At 42.2% G+C, this 23,810-nt stretch overlaps 1 protein-coding gene across 1 annotated transcript in view; it reads left to right on the top strand.

Annotated features, from left to right (window-relative positions):
- The window catches only part of auts2a (activator of transcription and developmental regulator AUTS2 a), a gene marked incomplete at its 5' end in the record, with an annotated part of 66,966 nt that overhangs the window by 19,657 nt on the left and 23,499 nt on the right, over positions 1-23,810 (top strand). Inside the window, 9 exon segments of the mRNA XM_042499535.1 lie at positions 9,827-10,179; positions 10,181-10,288; positions 10,291-10,394; positions 13,059-13,119; positions 13,122-13,347; positions 18,261-18,505; positions 20,497-20,541; positions 23,021-23,116; positions 23,231-23,302. Coding sequence (XP_042355469.1) covers positions 9,827-10,179; positions 10,181-10,288; positions 10,291-10,394; positions 13,059-13,119; positions 13,122-13,347; positions 18,261-18,505; positions 20,497-20,541; positions 23,021-23,116; positions 23,231-23,302 — 1,310 coding nt within the window.

The following is a 23,810-nucleotide window of genomic DNA, read 5'->3' as shown; positions in this document are numbered from 1 at the left end:
TGCTGTTAAAGTCTTCAGAGCTGAAAGAGGGAGGGATAAGGAGCTAATAGACTGGAGATTCTCTGGAGGCTTTGGCTATGAGATCAGGGAGAAAGCTTCCCCGGCTAAGGTTACCGACACGGGGTTTCAGCTTCTCTGTGAACTGATATCACAAGACCAAAGTGCAAGTCTTTGCTCTTCCACTCAGCAACATTTGTAAACATTTGGTTAGCCTGTAGCTTTTGGCAAAATAGGAATTAACAGCTTCCTCAGCAAGACTCCATATTGACAGTCATGCAAAGCCTATGTAGAGATGCATTATGGGGTGTTGTCCCTGCAGATGAAGCAATTAAATCTCTTTGGTTAAAGACTGGGCTGTACCTGACTCAGAATTTTAGCAGTCAAATCGGATTTGGCTGTTCAGTGACAGTGATATTCACGTTATATAGTAAACAATCTAACTTTTTTGCAGACACTAGAAGCCAGAGACTGTATCATATTAAGCTGCTGTGAGCCATAAATTCATTCAAGTAGAAGGTGTTTCCTCTCTCCTCCTCTCTGCCACTGCCTGCATGTCTGCAGCACTGTATCAAAGAGTAGTGTAAAAGTCAAAAGCGCTTACTCTGAAGCAAAATGGACCAAAATGTCCCCAGAAGTACACTGCACAGAAAAAAAAAAACGTTTGCTCGACTGGAAGCAATCTCAGTCAACTCAGCATCTCCAACTGATGATTCAAATCTCCGACTTTAAAGGGGAAGCCCTAGTTTGAGGTAAAGTTTGGTATTTTTTCAACCTGGAGCCTATTTTCCCATGTGTTTGTGTCCAAGTGACTTGTTATTACTTATAAAGACAATTTTCGAAACTGGTCCAGCACTGAGCAAGATGGCTGCAGTCTTAAGCGTAAACAGAGGCTGCAGTTTTACTGTTTGGGGCACATTTTCACTATTAACTACATCCTGTAAAAGTTCAGTTTGCCACTGACAGGCTTTGACAGGTTATTTTAAGTGTCTGCCAACTTATGGAAAGCATCCCTACAAAGATAGACATTTTTGTTGAAGAGTATAAACCTTTTTGTTTAACCAGAAACAGCCCCAAAGTAAATATTGCCAAACCCACCAGACTCCATTTAGATAAACAGTTATTTTATTGTCATATAACACGTTTCATTCAGTGTTGACAGAAACAAAATAAGACCCACAAAAACCATCTTATTTCATCGTTTCACTGTTCCAACAATCACCAACTCTGGTTTGGTTGAAATTAACCCTTAATTCGCCCAGTTAGATGTGAAAAAATGCTGACTCTATGCACACTAAAATTACTGTTTATTTAAATGGAGTCTGGTAGATTTGACTATGGCAACTTCAGGGCTGTTTCTGGTGAAACAAAAAGGAATTAACATTTTCTAAAAAGTTTTATCTCTGTAGGGATGCTTTCCAAAAGTTGTGTGACACACTAGTAGTAAGAGTGACATAAACAAGTACTTTTAGTGAACGTAAATTGAGATTGCATAATTGCCCCAAGTCGTTACATTGCAGCCTTTTTTGCTACTGCTGGCTGCAGCTCTCTGGCTCAACATTTAGCTAAAATGTTCTTCCCTTTAGTAATTTAAACTCAAAATATGGGAAAATAGGGTCCACAGCAAAGACAGACTCTCCTGAGTTTGTGAATATTGTGAAGATGTACCAAATAAACGAAGACGTTATTGCAAAGACACAAAAACACAGAGAAAAAAAGGAGTGTGTCATGAATTGGCTCGACGTGATTTCCACGAGGCTTTTATGAGCATGTGCAAGCGAGGACACGAGCTGTCAGAAAGGAGCGGCCTGCTGTTTATTGTTCTCGTCTGTGTGGGAGGGAGATCTGTTAAAGATGTCTGCCATTAATGCCACTGCAGGCTTCATTAAGAACAAATAAACAGCCTTGTCCCTCACCGAGGAGCTCTTTGGGGAACATATGCTGTCTCAACCACTCCTGAGGTCAGACCACTGTCAACACTTGCTGCTCAATTACAACTCTAATTTTGTTGTCAAACTAAATATGGAGATAGAAGAGGAGCGAGTTTGCAGTCTTCTCCTTTTTTATTATTTTTTTTCTCTGGGACTAAATGGTTTCCAGACTGAGGCCCGAGGCAAATTGTCTTTTAAAACATTCTGCATAACTGGGGACTGTGAATATTTTTGAGGGAGATTTTATTCCGCCAACTTCTGAGAGCCCGGCCCTGCGCAGAGAGAGATCCTGATTGTAATTAATGTTTACTGAGACATACCAATGCAAGATGGAATTTTCAATGAGGGCCACGATTCCTTGTTCAGCACAGCGTGCATTTTAATTGATTCAACTTGAGCAAACAGTCTGTCTCCCTCTGTTTATTTTTCTGTTTTCTGAGGAGAAGCAGGATGATGATGTGTGCGGAGGAAAGAGGACAAACTGAAGGGCAGAAAAGCTTAGCCCAGTGACGCTGATAGCGTGCAGAGTGGCCCCTAAACCATGATCTAATTCACGATGAAAATAAAGTGATTCACACTGGGAGTTGTTTTTGAACTGTAGTATGCATAAGGTGTTGTTTATCAAAAAAGTGCCGGTGGAGGATCCCACAACAGACGTCCTAGCTAATCCCCAAATGTCCTAAAATCTATGAATATCCTAAAATCCTAGAAATTACCTGAAATACTTGAAATGTTCTGAAATCATACAAATCTTCCAAAATAATAGAAACATCCTAAAATCCTTGAAACACGTATGGAGCTGCTGCAGCTGGCCCCTGGCCTCCTGTCATTTTGCAAAAGTGGCCTCCTGTCAGAGCAGTTTAGTATCCCTGGATTAGCATTATTAACCTGCAGCATGTCTGGCCTCAGCAGCGTGCACAGTTTTAGGATAAAGTTTTTGGACCAAATGAATGTGTTTATTATGATTCGCTGGTACAGTTTTCAGAAAATGTGTCGTGTCGGCTGGAGGTTGGTAAAACTGTTGCCTCTGAAGAGCGATGTGATGTGTGAGAGGTTTGGGCATGATTCTGCTTACAGCCGCACAACAGGGAGCTGGACGGAGAATACCAGACGGAGATAGAGGAACAGAGCGGCAGGGGCGACAGTTGAATAAACTTGGAAGGTCTCTGTCAGCGGTGACAGACAGCTCTGAGTTTTGGAGTTGTCAGTGCTCGTCCTTAGAAAGACTTTTTTTTTTTTTTAATTCCAGGCTGTTGATGCAGGGCTAACTGCCTGCAAGCTACATTCACACCAAGCTAAATGCTGCCAAGGTACAGCTTTCGTATTGCCAGATTTTATAAAGTAAGTGCCAAAATAGGCACTAACTTTATAAAATCCAACAGCCATACTTTTAATAATATATTATTTTGTTTATTTTATTACCTCTTCTGTTTTTACGCTTTTTAAGCAGTCGCTCTATCACTTTGGTCCAGACTGTCAAAAACTATCAAATGTGGTGCAGAGATTCATGATTCCCAGCTGATACATCCTAATTATTATGATGACCTTCTGACTTTGCCTCCAGCGCTGCCGTGAGGTTGCCGTTTGCCGTTTTGAGTAAATGTTGCATTAATTAATTAATTAGATCAACATCTTCATAACTATCTATACGTATCACCTTAACCCTTTGAAACCTGAGCAAATTAGCTTGATTTCTTTGAAAAACATGGATGGAAGGCAATAAGCAGTTTCACAAAAACTGACAAGAAATTAGTCAAAGTTACAAGAAAATTAGCTGAAATTAAAAAAAAAATGCAAAAAAAACCCAAACAAACAAAAAAGATTTTTTAAAAGAATTAAAAACAGGAAATGACCTGCTAAAATTAAAAATAGATATAAATATCTAATAATCATATTAATCTAGTCCAGATGTTCATGTTCCCCTCAGGATGAATTGTAATAACTTTGTTTATCTCTTAACTTTTATCTAGTGACTAGTGAATTTTTGATTCATCCACTTCTTCTGTTTGTAATAAGAATGGCATTACAAACAACTACAAACTGTATATTTTTGTTGTTTTTTGTTGGTTTAATAACACGTAACATATACATAAGATGGTGAAAAGGGTAAACAACAACACCTGTGAAGCATGTCCATGTTAACACGCTGACATGTAGAAGAAAGCACCACTGTGTACAAGTACAGCCTCAGATGCTGTAAACAGTTACCAGAACAAACCTCAGTGACCCCTTGTGACCGTCTCCCTCCCCACCAGATAATAATAACCAGTGTTGCAGCATGTCGCCACCACATGACAGACCTGCAGTCAGCACCCAGAGGTTACCTGCCATTGCATCATCTGGTGCCCCTGAGTCCACAATACATCTCAGGCTGGCCTCCCTCCAGACCTGCTCCTCCCTCCCTGTTGGCACCTGTTTCCGAGACACTCTCAACAGTCGCACAGCTGTTGCAGCCTCCAATGCTCTCTCACTTTGACCGGCCTCTCTTTATGGCTGTCTGGTTGTTGTGAATAGAGACGTCAGCAGATGAAGTTGGGCTTTTGTTCTGGGCGCTGTTTGTTACTATGTTTGGGGCTGTTGTGTCTGTTTGCTAACAATAAGAGCGCCGGCTCTGATGTGTTGGTGCATAAACGATGAGAAGGCAGTGATCTGAAATTTTCAGTCATCACAATTTTAAGTATTCATTTGTTGTTGTTGCCTCTTAAAGGCCCAATGTCCAAAATTTAGTGGCATCTAGTGGTAAGGATTGCAAATTGCAACCAGCTGCAACCTGCAAGAATTCCTTTAGTATTCATCGTTCATAAGGTTTTTACGGGAGCTGTATCATCCACACAGGCCTTTCCTCTCCAAAACAAACGGACTCTGAGATGAAAAACGGGTAAAAACACTGAATTAAGGAGTATCATGTTACAAGTCAACGCAGGAATATGGACTTGTACAGAATATATATATATGAAGTGCAACGCCACTGCACAGGCTGTGAGCAGGCTCATCTCCTGCTGCTCAGCACATCGGTTTTTGATCAGTGCTGTATTCTGGTCGTTTGACCGGACAGCAGCTCCAGCAACAGTACGTTCAGCTCGACTCTCTATGAATTTCGCCTCTGCTCTCCCCTCACAGGTCTGACGCAGACACACTCGGTGTCAGAGGCTCAGCTGTCAGTCTCGTGGCTCCTGCTATGTGTTAGGTTGTTGGTTTTGTGTGACTGCAGCTATGCGACCCCAGCCTGGATGAAATCCCATAAATGAGTGTGAGGGCTTAGAGTGCGTCGGCCGCTATTTTGAGGAGGATGAGACGGAAGGGGTGACGGCAAGGGGTGCAGGCTCGGGATGTCGCGGAGGTCTCAGCAGCCATCAATTTGTCAGGTTGTCTCCGGGCCCGGGTGTAGGCTGTCATATCCACCCACACCAACATGAGAGAGAGAGATTAGCAAAGTGCTTTTGGCGCGAGTCGAGCTCTAATGTATTTTTCAGAAGGACAGGTGCTGGCCTGCCTGTCGCGCTTTTAAAAGATGATGTTGTTGGCCGCTTGTTTGTTAATCATTTATATGGGGCCGGGCTGTATCCAGGGATGACATTGAAATATAGTAATAGATCCCTTTATGTTGTGCAGTAATGACCTAACACCGTATTAAAGTTCCTAATGTTGTGCAGCTCGCTCTGCCAGGCCTCCTGTCACTCCCTCTGTGCATCGTAACGCAGAGCAAAGATTGGCAAACAGATTTCAGCCATTTGTCTTGACTGCACCAATCCAAATACCTTGCTGATGAAGGACCATTAACCAACCAGTACACAGGCATATTAACCCTGCAGACTCAATGTGATATTAGCGGCACATAAAAAACAATTCTTAAATACAGCTGTGTGGCACTAATGAGCTGTAGTCCACAGCAGGACACTAACAACAAAAATGAGATGAAAAACAAAATCAAAATGCAGCTGGTAACCCCTCTGAAACATGAGAAAACTGTCTTGAGGAATGACCCAAAAATTTGCAACTAATTAGTTAAAAGAACAAAAAAAAAGAAATAACCTGAAAAACCTCTAAAAATTATATATATATAGTAACATTCTGAATATATAATTATAATAGTCATAAATATAGTTTGTGTGCATTTCTCCCCTTTTTGGATACATTTCTAATATTTCCCTCCCCATATCCTTTTTTTTAACATTTATTTTCAGGTTATTTTTTGTCACCTTTTACCAATTTTGTGCATTTTTACTCATTGCCTTTCCTCATGTTTTTGAAGAGAGTTAAACCTTTTTGCTCAGGTTTCAAAGGTGTTTGAAACGTGCCGACTAACATCCGCTATAGGTAATACATTGATTATGAAGAAGTCCCTCACACAGCCCCCCTTCAAAAATCAGAACTATCCCTTTAAGTCATCTCTTACAGCAGTTTTTAATAACATTTTTAAGGGGTGGAGGTTTTTCATCCACATTTTTATGTTATTACATTATATTCAGCTCTGCCAGATCAGAGTTGTAGCTAATGATGACATGCTGCGGCTTTAACCGTGTCAGGAGATAAAAATCAGGAGTGGTGTGTGTGTGTGAACAGTAGGAGACAGCTCTCCCTGCGATAATGAGTTATCCCCCTAAGCCCCTCGCTGGGTCCCCTGACATCCAGCCTTAATGAATGGCTTTCCTGCTCACACACACCCAGCTGACCCTCACAAAGCCCTCCCGTACCCCCTTCACCTCTTAAATCCGGCCTCTAGCTTTTGCCTCCCCGACTAACCCGCAGGCCTCATTCCCCGCTGTAATGCTCCACCGAGCAACGCGCACTAGTTAGAATACTCCTGAAACACGGAGAAACAGCAGGGCTCCACATTTTGAGTAACCCAAGAGGGAATCGCGCTTATTTGTTTCCAGGGATGAGGGAGACTGAGAAATGAACCCTCACGGGAGGGAAGCTGGCGTACACTCCTCTTCTCTTCTTCCCCGCTCCACCCGGCCCTGGAGTCTTCATTATGACCAGAATAGACACCCTCTTTTTAGCGTGTTAGCACAATCTCAAAACAAGCGGCGGACCTCAGGGACGGAGAGGTGCAGCGGGAGACTTGAGAATTGGGAATTTCTCATCTCCCCGTCTGCAGCAGGGAAGTTGTTTGCCAGCAGCTGTCTCTCTCTTGACCGGTAATAGCATTTGTAAGTGGAGAAGATTGACATGGGTGAGCGAGATGGATTTAAAGGCTGCTGGTTGTTCACTGATGCTCGTGCGTTAAGAACAGGGATGTTGTTTTGTGTGCAGACAGCCAAAGAAGAGATATCGTCTCTCTGTGAGGCTTCTCTGCATTATGAGGGGTCTTCTCTTGTTTGTTCTCACCCAAAGACACCTTACAGCGGGGACACTCAACTTTTGCAAAATGACAAGAAGCTAGGGGCCAGTCACAGCAGCCTCATACGAGTTTCGAGGAATTTTGGACAGTCCTAGGATTTTTCTAGGATTTAAAAATGTTTCAAAGATTTTAGGACTTTTCTAGGATTTCATAACATTTCTAGTATTTCTAGGAGTTTTTAAGGATTTCAGGGTGTTTCTAGGATTTAAGGAAGTTTGAAGGGTTTTAGGACATTTCTTGGACTTTAGGATGTTTACAGAATTTCAGGACATTCGGAGCTCAGCTAGGACTTCTGTTGGGGGTGCAGGGGATCCTCCACTGGCACTTTTCTTGATAAACAAGCTCTATTTTGATGCTGTTTTATGCGCTCTCTCACCTTACAAAAACTAAAAGAACAAAACAATTCCCAGTGTGAATCACTTTTTTTTATTGTGAATTAGAAAACGTTTGGAGCTGCCACCTGTCATCATATTTGGGGCCGGTTTTGGCCATAAGTTGAGTATCACTTTACAGAGACTATTGCAAAAACACTTAAACCTGGCAAAGTGTGCCTTTTGTCTCCTGACAGGCTGGCAGATGTCTCAGTAATCTCTCCCACACAGAGCAGGAGTCAGTAGCAGTTATTGTAGATATTGATTGTGATTTTGCACCAGGAATTACCTCCCCTGATCCTTAACGATGATATCACATGCACCCGGGGATGCTAATACCTCGCTTTGCATTTTAATGCTAATGGCCGAAGGTTTCCGTGGAGCTCCCAGTGGAGTTGGTCTGGAGGGAGTAGTGTGTCAAGGAGCTGGCAGTCGGCTGTGACAGGCTGCTGCTGCTGTCTCAGCCCAGGAGAACTGGGTCCCATCTACGCCTCTTTGGCAGGTAAAGGATTTAGCTGGCCTCCCTGTGGGAGAGGAGGAGCCCTCACTCCTGCCTCTAAACCCCCCTGAGGCCCGAGGAGAGTTAATTACAGTTTATGTATGCACTGTCATCCCCATGAGCCTCTTTGCCTCTGGAGCAGCCGAGCTGACTGCTGTCTGAGCACTTTGTTCTGCAGGCGGAGGTCCCTGCAGAGAAATACCCTGGATGGAGCTTATTAGCTATTGTTCTGTGTGACTTCAGCATTGTACAGTGGCTATTATTTATTCGCTGGATTAATTCACACTTTGCACAATGGAGTCCAATAAGGCTTCTAATGGCAGCTAATTGTTGGTTTTTGGCTATTACCGAAAGTAAAATTAATCCTCACCTTGTCAGACAGCAGGCTAAACTCCGCCCGTCGTTCTTGCTAAATGCAGACGTGAATTAATGAATAGAGTCTAATTATGCTGCAGTGGTTCAGTGTGTAGGATTTAGAAGCATCTATTGGCAGAAATGCCAAGTTACTTTAGAGTCAACCATTTATTTCTACATATGTAGCGCGTCCTTTTGCACAGAGTCCACCATGTTATACAGTAGCTCAGAGCGGACAAACCAAACACTGACTCTAAAAAACGCCATTCCTGTTATCACATTCTGTAGTTCTCCTACATGCTTGGCCCATGTCCTCACCGCTAGATGCCACTAAATACTTCATATTGGACCTTTAGCATGTGCTAACTGCATGTTCACATGGAGTAAAGAACAAACACAAGTGTTTCCAAAGATTCATATTATTTAAGAGTTATGGCAGTTTTTGTCCTCCTGACTTTGGGAAAAGTGACCTGACACTTGTGAAGCATCTGCAGCGATGTAAATGTTGTTTACTTCTTGTACTCTTCAGCTACAGTTTGTTTCTATCCATAATAGATGTCACTTGCAGGTACATGCAAAAGCCTCATTAACAAATCTGACCAGCATACATTTAATTTGTCCTGCAAATGTAGGTGCTGTCATGCAGTAGAAAAGAACCCACCTTGAAAGGAGATTTTTCTCTGCATAAGACACAAACTGATTTAGTATGAACAAGAAAAACACATTTCAGCTGTGTAGTTTGTCCCCGGGGACAGTGTTAAAGGCTGCGTGGAAGGGCTCAGGAGCTGGTGCTTGTGCTGGCACAGCTGCAAACCCCAGCAGGGTGCGTTGGTGTGAAAGAGATGAAAAAATGAGTGCCTCAGAGCAAACACACGAAGCAGAATGGCAGTTAGAAAGACAAAGGTCTCCTAAAAACTGCACATTATTACTGTTAGAGTCCGAGATGTTCAGCTGCAGCGTTTTTACCTGAGGAAAGGAGGTCAGTATGTTTATACACAGAACACCGTTGCTAGGCTTGGGTGGTTTATAATATTTTAAAGCCTCATACATTCCCGAAATTTCACCACGGTATACGGCGTATGACTGTATAATCAGGATTCCCACGGTCATGGAAAACCTGAAAAAGTCATGGAATTTCACAGTCCCAATTTCCAGGCCGTAATACCGTGAGACTGTCCAAACCTAATCTTTGCTTGACTTATGCGCACTGAAATCCATGTTGTTGTTGGCTGTCTGCAGGTTCTAATCCATAAAAATGTTTCTGTTGTTCAGACGGACCACCATCTCAGAAAATAAAGATGTTTTTTTTTCCTCTCTCTGTCTTTCACAGTTCCAGATTTTGGCATCCATGTGCTCTCCACCAATGGCAGCCAGGAGCCTCACGGCCCAGGCCTCCTCAAGGTGTCAGGCCTAGAGCGCAGTCAGGAGAGGAGCCAGGACACCTGCAGGGACCCTCAGCCCCCTGCACCCAGCACCCCCAGTCAGCCTCTGCCTCCCCAACCCCTCCCCGTGCCCCAGTCGCAACCCCAGCCGTCCGTCCCTCAGCCCCCGTCCCCTCATCGGACCCAGACAAACGGCCCCGCCCAGGCTCCGGCCTCCACACACCTGCCCCCACGCTCAGAGGCTCTCCCCAGGCCTCAGACGCCCGCAGCCCTGCCTCTCGCCCAGGGCCAAGAGCCCTCGCCGCCCCCCCCCCCGGCCCCAGCACCAGCCTGAACTGCTGTCCCATCCCCGGCCTCCGCCGACACCCAGCCTCCACCCGCACCCGCCATCGCCGCCCTCCCGACCCATCACCCTCACCAACAGCACCCCAGTCAGGCAGGGCCGCACCGGCCCCCGTCACGCTGCCACCCCCGGCCACTTTCTGCCTACAACGGCCTCAACCTCAACGGTCACAGGTAAGAATAATCACAGACAGCCACACACGTCCGTTTAAAGGTGAAGTGTGTAAAATTTAGGGGGATTTAGCGTCGTCTAGTGGTGAATTGCAGTTGGCATACGCAAAAACCTGAATGACCATATTTGGAGTCAGTGTTTGATTTGACCGCTCCTGGCTATTGTAGAAACATGGCTGTGCAACATGTCGACATGTCGTATCCGATAAAAACATCTCATTTTAAGGTAAGGAGTACACTGATTCTTATGGTCAGGTGATTATGCACCAAAGAAAATGTACTTAATATATCATATTTTATTTCTGTCAGTGAACGCCCCTTTAATATAAAAAAACTTTCACGTCTCTCATGTCCTCAGGCGCTCTGATGCAGAAAATTGCGTTCAGTGCAGTGCAGACAAAACCTCCATATTCACACACACTTGAAAATACTAGAATATCTCTTGAGCTGGAAGTACGCACGATGCCCGATCAGTATGTAAATTGCTATCAGGGAGAGCTTCAAGTTCCCGAGCCAAACAGAAGCACTGATTATTAACAACGGAATAAAAGGGCCAAATGCGCTTGAAGTGCCTGCGATTTATTAGCCGCCCACATCGTGACCGGGGCTCTGTTAGATTCCAAACCCCACCAGTTATACAGGCTGTATGTGCTATAGTGCAACCTTGAATTCAAGGAATCCATGCACAAACTGATTTGTGCTTGAGAACTGGAGGAAAGTTCTGATAATAGTCCTTGAAAACACAGTCAATATTTCAGAAGACCTTAAATTCAGGGTTCCCACGGTCAAGAAGAACCTGAAAGAGTCATGGAATTTCACAATCATGTTTTCCAGGCCTGGAAAAGTGAGTCAAAAGTGAGTGAGTCAAATTAATTGTATGTTTTGGAGAAGTCATTGAATTTTTTAACCCTTTGCAGATGGATTGATTTCTTTAAGAAGAGTAAAAAAAAAAAGTAAAAAACAACAAACAAACAAGGAAAACATCTGAAAAAATCTGCTTAAAAAATAATAATTCTGTTACATAGATTTAAATATGTAATGATAATAATTATAAATATATATTTTTCAACATTATCCATTGTCCATGTAATGTAACATAATCGGTGGTGGAGGAAATACTCAGATCCTTAACTTAAGTAAAAGTACTAATACCACACTGAAAATATACAACTTACTTAAGTAAACATAAGTAATTATATTCAGGAAAAAGTACTTAAAATATTAAAACTAAAAGTAACTAATGCAGAAAAAAATTGACATAAACAGGAAACCCCTAAAATCTCAAAATTATAAAAAAGAGAAGAAAAAAAACCACCCCAAAACTCAAAATATAAAAAAGACCCTGAAACTCAAAATTATTTTAAAAAATAATAATAATAATTAAAGAACACCTTAAAATTCAAAATTATTCTTTTTTAAAAAAGAGAAAAAATTATCCAACTCAAAGTCATAAATAAAGAGAAAAAAAAAACACCCCAACACTTAAATGGTTTTAAAAAGTGAAATATTTAAATTTTCTGTGAATCAGCTGATTGATTAAACAACTAATTTTACAGTACTCGTTTAAACTTTTCATCATTTTTTCTAAAATGTTCTTATGATTCTTATGCAAAAATCTTACTTTATAAAGCAACAAAAGCTGTCAGATGTAATGAAGTAAAACGTACAGTCCTGTCTCTCCGTTCATGTGTGCCAGCTTTTGGAAATTATGTTTGAATCTGATATGTTTAAAAAAAATTCCAAGCAAGTTTGGCAAGAAAAAAAAACATCATCTCGAAAAGTCATGAAAAATTTTAAATTTGTCCATGAAAATGTGTGAGAACACTGAATTTTCCCGAGTTATAAAGAAACCTCGGTGGAATTCTGCTTTAAAAAGCACTATAATCACAGCCATTTGTCATATTTTAAAAAATAACAATAAAACCAGTGTGTTGTGTCCTCTATCTGCGGAGAGGCGCCGAGGCCTGTGAGGCTCTCTCCATTAATTTAAGACTCCAGGATAGCTCCTTCAGAATCCACTCAGTCCCAACAACAGCTCTGCCTCGCAGGCTCTCAGGATTTGGCTTTGCCTCCGTCTCCCTGTGCCAGGCCTGCCAGTCTGCCAGTGCGCCAACAGGGCCTGGCACCCGCTGCGAATAATCACGGCCGGGGCCCACAGCGAAGAGCGAGCGCTGCAAATGAGCTTTTAGGCTTAGCGCGCGGAGCTGTGGAGACGCAAGCTCTGTGACTGCCCCCGGGGAAAACCCACACACACTACAAAAGACTGTTTGCTTACACATGCACACACACCCTCTCTCCCTCTCATCCCATTTCCGATGCACATGTTCGCTACCTGGCTCTGGAGGAAGTGCCTTACAGAAGCTGTTCAAAGACAGATGCACGTTCTGTTCTGCTTGCCAGCGGTGGTTTATTTGCATCCGAGGGTGTTGTGAATGTGGTGTTTTTTCGCGGATCATGTTTGCCCTGGATTCTGTGAAGCACAAGGGAGAGGCAGGGAGGCGTTTATAAATGGAGGACAGTTGAGGTGTGAAAACACTGTGCTGGGAATTGAACGCCGGAGCAGATGGAGACGAGGGGATGTGGAGGAACAAGTGTTAATTCTGACTGATCACGCCTGGCTTAACCTAGCTGCTTCCTCCATCTTTTTTTTCTCTCTCTTTACAGCAGCAGCAGGAGCAGCACCCCAGGCACCAAGCCCCACGGGCCCCCTGCTCCCTCTCTGCACCTCCCCCACACCCGCCTCCTCCTGCGGCAGCAGCAGCAGCCTCCACCTTCCCGCTGCCCTTGGCGGCGAACCAGAGCACCCCCCACAGCTTCCCCCCTGCCTTGCAGTCCTCGCCGCACCCACATCACCCCAATATGTTCGCTCCTCCAGCGGCCTTGCCTCCACCACCACCACTTACGTCTAGCACCCTGCCAGTACCCGGACATCCCGCTGCTGGGAGTGCCTACTCAGGTAAACCTCACAGGCAGACATCCGCACAGCGCCCCCAAGTGAAGTGGCAGAGGATTGCATGTTTAAATTACAAAATTTGTGAAATCTGGAGCTACATCACTCTTCCTGTCATTCTTAACATACATAACATGACTTTTACAAAATTGTTATCATTTTGAAAGCACTTCTCCATCTAATTTTTTTTTGCTTATTTGTTCATTTTTGTGTGTGTCTTTTTTTTTTATAAACTAATTTTCTTGTACTTTTTACTTATTTTTTGGGTCTTTCCTTCTTTCATTACTCATTGCCTTTGACAGAAATAAAATCAATTTGCTTAGCTCTTTGATTTCTTTCAAAAAAAGGGGGAAAAAATGAGCAACTTGGGAAAAATGTTCTGCAAATTACAAGAAATTAGTAGATTTTAAAAATTATTTTTTTATCCGACTCTTCGGTCTTAATCTGTGATTTTATTTCTCATGAAATTACGAGTTTAATCCCAGAATATTTTTTCTTTCTCATAAATTTCCGAGTTTAATCTTGTAATGTTGCAACTTTTTTCTCATAGATTTACATCTCTTTTCATGACTTTTTTTCTCATTATCATACCAGAGATTTTGGTAGTTGTAGGTTTTCTACCTCTTGTTCAAAAGTGTCCTCTTTCTCTGTTGTCTCTGGTCATGTAGCACCAACGTCAAAGGTGTTTGCATCTCTCTTCTGCACAGACAACCTAATTTTATGCGAGGACTCTCTTTATATCTGTGAAATACTTCTTTAAGAGGCTGAGCTCAAAGCTGTTTTCGCTGCACCAGGTCACCAGACGGCCAGTTTCACACCTGTACACGGACGTCTGCCAGTTGTTGCGTCAGGCTGCAGAGACACATGAGAAGTATCATTTCAGAGCGTTTAAATTGAAAGCGCTTGAGATGCAAAGACAGATGGACAGACAGTGCATTACCCCTGTAATTATTTAAAGAAACAAGCAGCCGAGTCCAAAATAATCCACATGTACTCCGTGCCCGGGGTTTTGTGTGTTTATAGTCGTGTGGACAGTTCAAGTTCACACTCTTTCTGTCATGCTGTGATTGATCGACTCTCAACACACACCAGTAATATCCACGGGCGAGTCAGGCCACATTTCAGAAGCGATTACAGACCCGGTGCACATCTCCACGCAGCGCTGTCGAGGTAAATGTCAGGGTCAGCGTGTGCAGAGGGGAGGCTCACCTTCAGCAGTGTTCCCAGAACTTCCATTTTCACCTGGAATAGCGTTCATGTGCGGGAAATCAATTGAGTCAATACGGAACGGAGCGAGCTGGATTTCGCTCAAAAGATACTAATGAAATTTTTATGAAGAGAAAATTCCACCCCCACTCCGCCGACCCAATAAAGCTTGAAACGAATGCAGAAAATCTTGTAGCGAGTCACTGCGGAATAGGGAGGATAAGGTTACTCAGGAGGAGATATAATCTCTCAAGGCGTGTTTTGTTGAATTTAGAAGAAAAGCCAGCGATTACTTGAAATCCATTCTTTCTCCACAGGCTGTGCGGAGGTTATTAGAACAGCAGATGTTGTCTCCGAGGGGCTGCAGTGTATCAAATCACAGTATTTGACAGTTCCAGCAGTCAGACAGCTCTAATCATCTCGAGCCGCGTTGAAATTTAAAATGACATGCTGATAATCGCAGCCATTTCCTTTATGTTTTGGTTTTTTTTTTTTTTTGGTGACGTGGCTTCCCTTATTTGAAGACATGCTCTCACATTGGGCCCTCCAGGCGTCTCTGAGGGGCTCCCAGCAAATTGAGGAATACTTTAATTTCACTGTAATTAAATTAACTAGAAAACCTCTTAATTAGAGACATATAATAACAAGTGTAATTATGTTTTTTTTTTTCTTCTTTCAGGATTTAATTTAAAGGCAGTCTAGACAAAGTTTAATTTAGAAACAAATCCCACTACAAAATTCAAACCATATGGAGGTCTCTGGGAGAAAACCTTACACAATGGTGACCTTTAATGTGTTCTAGGTTTCTGTCCCCTCCTGAAGGAAATCATTTGAAGCTGACCTTATTGTCTTTAAGAGGCTGTGGCGCATTCATTGTTTCAGCTAGTGTGACGATATTGGTATCTTGAGACTAGACAATCAAGGGCACCCATAAAGTGCCCGGTATGAGTTCTAAAACCCGGAAATGAATTAGCATTTCAGCACCTCCGGTTCCCTCGTTTTTTAAGTCAATAGGTTTTTTGAACGTGTTTTTGGTTAGAAGTCTGAAATAAGGTCTGTGGTTAACACAAGCTGAAGAGATGTTCATGTTTTTTATACGACATAAAATTTGTCAGTAAACATCCCACTCACTAACTTTGAGCTTTTATGTGTCTTAAAGAAGACGTTTATTAACAAGTGGCTAAATGAGACTACAGAACGTCATAAAGCTGAACCGCGCTGAACACGGCTTTACAGCCTTAATGCCGTGACACAACCGTAGTGTAGTTCGTTTATAGCCTAACTTTAGCTCTTTGCTACTGGCGATTGCATTAAGGCTTCAAAAATCCTAAAGGTGTAATTCCTTTATGAAGATTATCTTGGTGAACAAAATGTGTAAGTGTCATAAATGTTGGTTCACCACACAGATTACTTTCTGCATTGATTTAAAATTAAATAGATGAGATAGATAGATCCCATGGGAACCAGGGCAAAGTTAATTTCTGCGTTGGCCTCCTGAAAAACATAATTCCTGGGACACTATGTAAAATGTTGTATTTATATTAATGTGTATTGTCAGACATAACCAAAAAAAACCCAGTTAATTAACAAAAAACAATTTGGCGGCCCACCTGCAGGAACTCTGAGTGCCCCCCAGGGACGCCCTATTGAAGGCTACGGGTTTTAAGTTTGCAGGAAATCAGCAAAAACAATTCCCACTGTAAATAACATTTTTATTTTGAATCAAAAAAATGATTTGGACCATGGCCATAAATTCAACATCGCTCGGCCACGAAATTGTATTTAACCGTTCGGTACGAGACTTTCGGTTCGGTACGCATTAACAAAAGACCGATACCTTGAATTATCCTATTATGTTTAGAAAAATGAAATATACAGCTGACACTGTGTTGAATGTGATGTTCTCGGTGTCACTGCGCTCAACGAGGGAGCCTGAAGGCAGCACACGTGACTGTCTGCGCCTCCTGTGGCTCCTCCCTCCTCCAAACCAAAACATTACGGTACAAACATACCGGAAGGCAGCTGTGCGAAGCTAACGCTAACCCGTCAGTTAGGTTAGTAACGCCAGTAACGGATTAGAAAGAAAATATCCTCTAATAATACAGCCACTGTGGTTACGCTGTGAAGTAAGCGATAACGAGAGAGTGGTGTATGAAAAAACAACACTACGCTAATGCACGAGCCGCCTCAATGCTAACAGCTACAGACTATTTAGCAGCTAAGTTAGCAACATGGTAACATACAAGACCCCAAGCCGCTCCGAGACTACAGACCCCCGTTAGCAGCTAAGCCAAAGCTCACTCAGTCTGTAGTTACACCACAGATTGTATATAAATATCATAAATCATTGTATACAGTCTGTGGTTACACTCCGAGTACACACTCAGACCTCTGGTTTAGCAGCTAACAGCAGCTAACGTGAGCACAAAGCCACCTCCGTTAGCAGTAACCGCCAGTGTTGAGTCGCAGTGTGTTCCTCCCTCGAGTAATGTAGTAAAGTGCAGCGCCCCCTCAATGGTTATGTCTGGGATGACTAGGTGAGTACTTAGTACTTAACGTTTTCCCGATTAAAATTTCAAAGAAAGTACCTATATGATTGTTTGTTGTTGTTTTTTTTTTTACAAAATAAAATTTTAAAAGTCTTGGTCCACATGCTCTGGAGGGACAGGAAGAATTGGTTATGTAAATCCTGTGGTTCACCACTGTTTGGGTGCATTGATCAAAGGTTTAGTGTTAAAATGACTGTATAAATAATAAAAGATTATGTAATAAAAAATCAGAACGATTAGAAGACGGATTAATAAAAATATAACAAATATAAAGAAAAAGGTAAATAAAAATTTAACTAATTTTAAATGGTATTGTATGAGTGCTTCAAGTAAAAATAAGTGCTGTAATGATTAAAACACACTTGGGTTCTTAATAAAACTATAGAGTGATAAATGCTGTAAGTATCAAACCATTAAAATACAAGGATTTAGTTCAGATTTGGATAGGGGAAACGCATATCAACCTGGAAACAGTCTTTGACACAACTGCGGGCCGGGTAGCCGATTCAGCCAGAAAGACTAACATGTCACGGCTATTTTGCTCATGTTTATATGATCGTGGCATTTCAAAGACAAGTTTATCCATGTTTTTATTAGACTGAGAGTTTAGCATCTGATAAACTCGCCGCTCACTCTCAGCACTACACACTTAATACTCATATATTTTCAACAAGTCCATTGTCCAACATGTTACAAAAATTGTAAAAACAAAAAATTAATTATATTTATAATAATGTTATATTTAAAATTACGTTATATAGAAAAAAATATAATAAAACATAAAGTCAATACTTTATTTAAAAATACTTTTTAAGTAAATTTTTTGTTTGTGCTTCTTTCAGGTAATTGTTTTGTAACTTTTTTACTATTTTTTTTGCTATTTTTTGGGCCATTTCTTGTTATATTGCTTGTTGCCTTTTTTCTATGTTTTTGAACTAAGTCACAACAATTTGCTCAAGTTTTAAAGGATTAAAACTGATTGTTGTGGAATTTACAATGTAAACTGTACTGGCATAAGTGTATGCACATTAGAAAAATAATAACATTATAATATTATAATTCCTGAAATTCAGTTCTGACCGTCAGTTTTGGCCACCCCTATGTAAAATTTCTGGGGGCGCCACTGTCCTAATCCTCCCTTGTCTTTCTCTTTTGTTTCTCCAGAGCAAGACCTTCTGCGTCAGGAGCTCAACACCCGTTTCCTGGCCTCCCAGAGCGCCGACCGTGGTGCCTCGCTGGGCCCGCCGCCCTACCTGCGTACAGAGTTCCACCAGCACCAGCATCAGCACCAGCACCAGCATCAGCACCAACACACCCACCAGCACACCCACCAGCACACCTTCACGCCCTTCCCCCACGCCATCATGCCCACCCCAGCACCGCCCATGGTGCGTACCCCTGCCAGAAATGTGAGGATAAGTAGAACACACCTGTATTGGGTTGGGAAGGGTGGAGTGGTGGAAAAAAAGTTTTTATGTCTTTTGGTAATGAGTTTTACATGTGTAGAGGAGTGGGCGGGCTTGGCGCTGAGTGTTTTCACCTTGTGGTTACCAGAGTGAGGATTTTACACAGTTAGACATGTGTGTGAGCAGCACGCTGTGGGGACTTGTGGGTTTTCTGCGGCGTCCTTTCATTGATGACCATGTGTGTCTGTCCGTGCTACAATCACGCCTTTCTTCTCCCAGAAAGCCTTTCTAGTGTTTTCTCTGGCATACTCCGGGACTCCAGACTGGAGTCGCCGTTATTTTCTAAATTGGCAATAACTCGCCCAAAGCATGTTAACTTCAGAGCCAGCCTTCAGAACATAATACACTTAATTCATTCTGAATTTAATGACATCATTTGGTCCCGTTTGGGGGTTTTCATTACTGGCAAATGCCTCGTGTTTAAGAGCCCCGCTGTTTGTTGGGGGAGACCACAGGCAACGGGTGGCTGGACCTAAAACTCTCTCTCTCTCTCACACACACACACACACACACATACATTCTTAACTGCCTGGCCCACAGAGGGTTCGCTTGGCTCTGATGATACCTCAAAGGCAGCATGGCGAGGCCTCTGACAGCTAATGAGGCCATAAAAAGGCTCTTTATGGCTGCAGTGTTTAGTCTTGACTGGGGAAATGTTCGCCTTGAGCCTGAGTTGCACCACTAAAAGGAGACCAAATGAGAGACAGAACCCACGCTAGTTTAAAAGGTCTTCAGATGATCACGGAAAGGGGAGGATGAAAACAGTCTGGTTTGGGAAGTGGTTGAACTTTGAATCTAAGTTGACATTTTGGATCTTGAATCATAGTGCCGATCTGTAAGCATGTTTTTAGCTCTAAATACACGTTGTGATGCATTTTGTGTTGGCCTGAAGTGACCCAAGCCCTTTGTACACAGAGATTGTGCTATAGGGCCGCTACGAAGTCCTTCATTTTTGTATATTTACAAAGAACCAAACTTCAGTTAGCAATCTGGCATCAAAGCTAAAGACGGGGTTCCCACACTTTTCATGGACAAAAGTTTACTTTCTTTTCATTACTTTGCGAGGACGTATAATTTCATTTCCATGACCACTGTGTACAACTTAGAGGAAAACTCCTACTCAGTGTGTTACTCGCAAAAATTATTTTAATGCAACATTTTGGTACTCGACCTTCATCAGGCAAACAGATGTTTCTAAGTTGCGTTCTGCTCGCCCCTCTCAGATGAAACTTTGGAAATACATGTGCAAGGTTTTCCCTTGTTCATGACCCGTGTGTAACACAAACAATGCTCCATCTCAAAAATTCGTTACACTAGAGGTCAACACAACAGCGCTGACCTCTAGTGTAACACAAACACGTCAGCTGCACTTTATAAACAATAACAATCTGCATATCAATAACAATCATTTACCGTCACTTTTATATGGCAGTTGATCTTGTCCTGTGCTTGTAGAGTAAGGAGCCCATGAATTTCACTGTATTCCCAATTTTCGGAGATTTACGATCACTGTTTTGGTTTTTTCTTCGAGTTAGCTGCTAATTGATCATAATGCCTTTTAAATCTGCCACGTTGGGGCGCAAGAATAACATGCCATCAAAACGTCACACCTGTCTCGTCCTTAATTCTGTCCTGCCAGTTGGCCCTTTTACATAGACATTGTTTCAGTGCTGGGATGGGACTTTTTTGTTTTTATTTTCTTGTTTGTGTGTGTCCTTTTAAAAAAAATCATTCTTTGCCTCATCATGAGTTACTTTTTATCCCTCAGCAGCAGGTTTTATCCAAAACAGTGAGGCAGCAGAACGGTGCAATATTCCCGCCTTGAACTGGCAGTGTAAAAGGGCTCCTGATAGAGGCCATTGTCCACCCTGTTACAGTATGCTTGTGTTTTTTTCTGCATCCTTGAACTTAGCTCTGTTTCATTTCTCCTACAGTTTGAAAAATATCCAACAAAAGTTGACCCCTTCTACAGACACAGTGTGAGTTTCCCGACTGCGTGCTATCTGCCTGCAGAGCAGTGTTGCTTGCCCATTATGCCATTTCAGCCCATGCGAGTTGGTGTTATAGCTTTGTGTGTGTGTGTGTGTGTGTGCGTGCTAGATGTATGATTTCCATGCAATCGCTCATCCGCTTCTTAATGGATACTGTAAGCATCCCTAGCTGTACCATTTCACCCTCGAGCCCCTGCAAATGTGATTAATGAAACAGCACAGGATTCTTACATCTCTGGGCACAAGATTTATTGTGCGTGCATGTCATGGTAAAATTGTTGTGCATAGAAATTAATACAGAAAGAGGCTGTAGCTGCATTACAATGCAGGCTGTCTTACTGCCAGAGGAATACTATATCTTTGTCTTGCTTACTGTTCTTCATTTGTATTTGTCTGCTAACAGCAGTGGCTTGCTCATGATTATTACTCACTAAAGGGGACTTATTTGAAATACTGGCCCACTGTTGCTCTGCACCATGTTTGCTGAAGCTTCCAGACACCTGCTGTGTGTGCCCGTACAAGTGTGAGGAAGCTGTAAGGAAGATTTTAATATCAAGAAAATCATGTATTTGTAGTCAGTCCCTGGGTCAAAGAGATGTTGCAGAATGCTGCTAGTTTTTAAGTGCTTCATTTTTAGTATTTCTTGGCTGCAGCAAATACCCCGAAGCCTTTTTCTTTCTCTAAAACACACTGATGTCTTAAAATGTGATGTCCAAGGAAACTGGAGTTGTATTTAAAACCTCACAGCACCCCCCCACACCCGCCCCCTCTTCTTCTAACGTATCCAAATGGCCCAAATTTAAATAATTCTGTTGCACCATCCACGATAAAAGCAGTGCAAGAATGCAAGTTCAGAAACATGCAAAATGTTTTCTGCTTCTTATTAACTGAGGCTAATATGATTGACAAGAGCAATTATAGTGAGCGGTTGATTACATATGTTTCTCAGCGGGATAGTTCTGTGGAGGCCTTGAGCACTTGTTTAGTTTACGTGTGTTTTTCTTGTATTACAACATTCCACTTTTTAACATCAAAGGAGTGTTTTCCCTTATTTAAATCCAGCGGGAATAAGCAGAGAATATTTAATAAACTTGCTGTTTGTGAAACATGTAGGCAATCATTTAACTTTCCCCATCTATGCAATTTCTGAAAAAAGTTAAAATTCTATTAATGATAAAAACTTTATTTACGCAGCACCTTTCAGAACAACCGTTACAAAGCACTTTACATGCCAAAGCACATGAAAGACAGCAGAAAACAATCAAATACAAATTTACAGTCCGCAAATAAAAGAACAGGTGACATGGGAAACAGGTAAAAAAAAATTAAGGAAAGTTAAGTGAATGCCGGACGGGGAGTGGGCTCCTTACTTTAAGCTTTTTCAGAATAATAAATACACAACAAAAACCCACAAAATGTTAAGAAAAGTAATATTCTCACACTTATTTCCTTTGTTATACAGAGAAATGCAACTGTGCACGTTTTGAATTCAACTGTCTCTCAGCCATGGAAGACTGACATTCAAATTCAACAAAATAAAACTCACCCAAACTGACCTGGTTACTCTTTTTAGTAATATACGTACCTAGTAAGTTCACTGTTCTAATAATAACCAGCTCCAGTTTGGCAAATAATAAAAAAAAACCTTGATTAACCAAGTTAAATGTAAAAAACATGCCGTTTTTACCCACGGTCTCTCTCTGCTGGCCGCTGGCTCTTTACAGTCCTGTAACTTATCCCTCCACCACTAGATGTCCTCGTGTTTTTCAGAATCAGCTACCTGATCTACCAGTAGAGATCAGAGACTGAGCTCTGGTATTGAAAAACATAATTTTGGAGTTTTGAAATACCCGGATATACCGTAATAGTGTACAGTTGTATTTCTCTGTGTAATAAGGAAAATAGGTGTGTGAATATAACTTTTCTTAACATTTTGTGGGTTTCTACTGTGTATTCATTAGTCTGAAAGGCTGAAAGTAAGTTGCACACTGGCAGTCTGAGGCTTACACTTACACTGTCATAAACCCTATACCCCAGTGAAATTTCAGGTATGAAATATGACGAAATATAAGTCAAAATCTTTTGTCTGGTGCTCATGGAAAATGGGAACCCACAGGATAAACAGGAAGGAAGTCCAGGCAGTTACGTGGCAAAGTCATTTAAAAAGTTATCACTACCAGCCTTTGTCCCAAAGGGAGGAAATAATGATAAAATAAAAAACAGAGCATCGCTGATGCTTGAGAGGAAGTAAGGCCATCAACAGCCACAACACATTTTCTGTTGGAGAAGTATGTGAGAATCATCGGAGGGCAGTCCCATAGACACCAACTCATGATCTGACTGTTGTGCTTTATCCGTCCCCATAACATGTTTGTTCCATCTCCACCGAATTATGAGGCTGTTGTGCTGCATCTCCCCTACAGAGCGAACCATCCTCACACCTCCCCTTCCTCTTTTCTCTCCTCAGCTGTTCCACTCCTACCCACCGGCCATGTCTGGCCTTCCACCCGTCATACCCCCGACCGGGCCCTTCGGCTCGCTGCAGGGCGCCTTTCAGCCCAAGGTAAAACACACAGGGACACCACCACGATACACCCACCTTCTCTCACACACAGACGGACAAACTAAAAGTTATTTACAGAGAATTTTGTTTTTATCTGTATCTGATGCTCTCTAGACCTCGAATCCACTCGATGTGTCCTCAAGACCTGGAGGCGTCCCACATACGTTCTTACAGAAGGACCCCAGGGTAAGCAGACACTAACAGACAACACTCGCAGTGTAGAGCAGAGATACTCAACTTGGTTTGCTTGGGGGACAATTTTGCAAAATGACAGGAGGTGAGGGGGCAGTGGCAACAGCTCCAACATGTTTTTAGGATTTTAGGATGTTTCTAGGATTTCTGGACATGTCAAGGATTTGGGGACATTTCTAGGATTTTAAGATGTTTCTACGATTTAGCACATTTGTAGGATTTCAGGACATTTCTAGGATTTTAGAACGTGTCTAGGATTTTAGGATGTTCCCAGGGTTTTTGCATGATTGTAGGATATTTGTAGGATTTTAGGACGTTTCTAGGATTCTTTGGTCCGGGAGCCATGTGTTGAGCATCTTTAGATCCACTTTTTATGTTATTTAAGTCTTTGAGTAATCTGATAGAGGTTTATTGACAGAGCAGTCTGCTCTCCTCTCAGCTGCTGTCCTCCTTAGTATGCAGAGGGTCACACAGAAGGAACCCATGTGTTAATTACACCTGA

The sequence above is a fragment of the Plectropomus leopardus genome, chromosome 13 (genome assembly GCF_008729295.1).
Source record: "Plectropomus leopardus isolate mb chromosome 13, YSFRI_Pleo_2.0, whole genome shotgun sequence".
Taxonomy (NCBI): domain Eukaryota; kingdom Metazoa; phylum Chordata; class Actinopteri; order Perciformes; family Serranidae; genus Plectropomus; species Plectropomus leopardus.
This window is presented reverse-complemented; position numbering and strand designations above follow the sequence as displayed.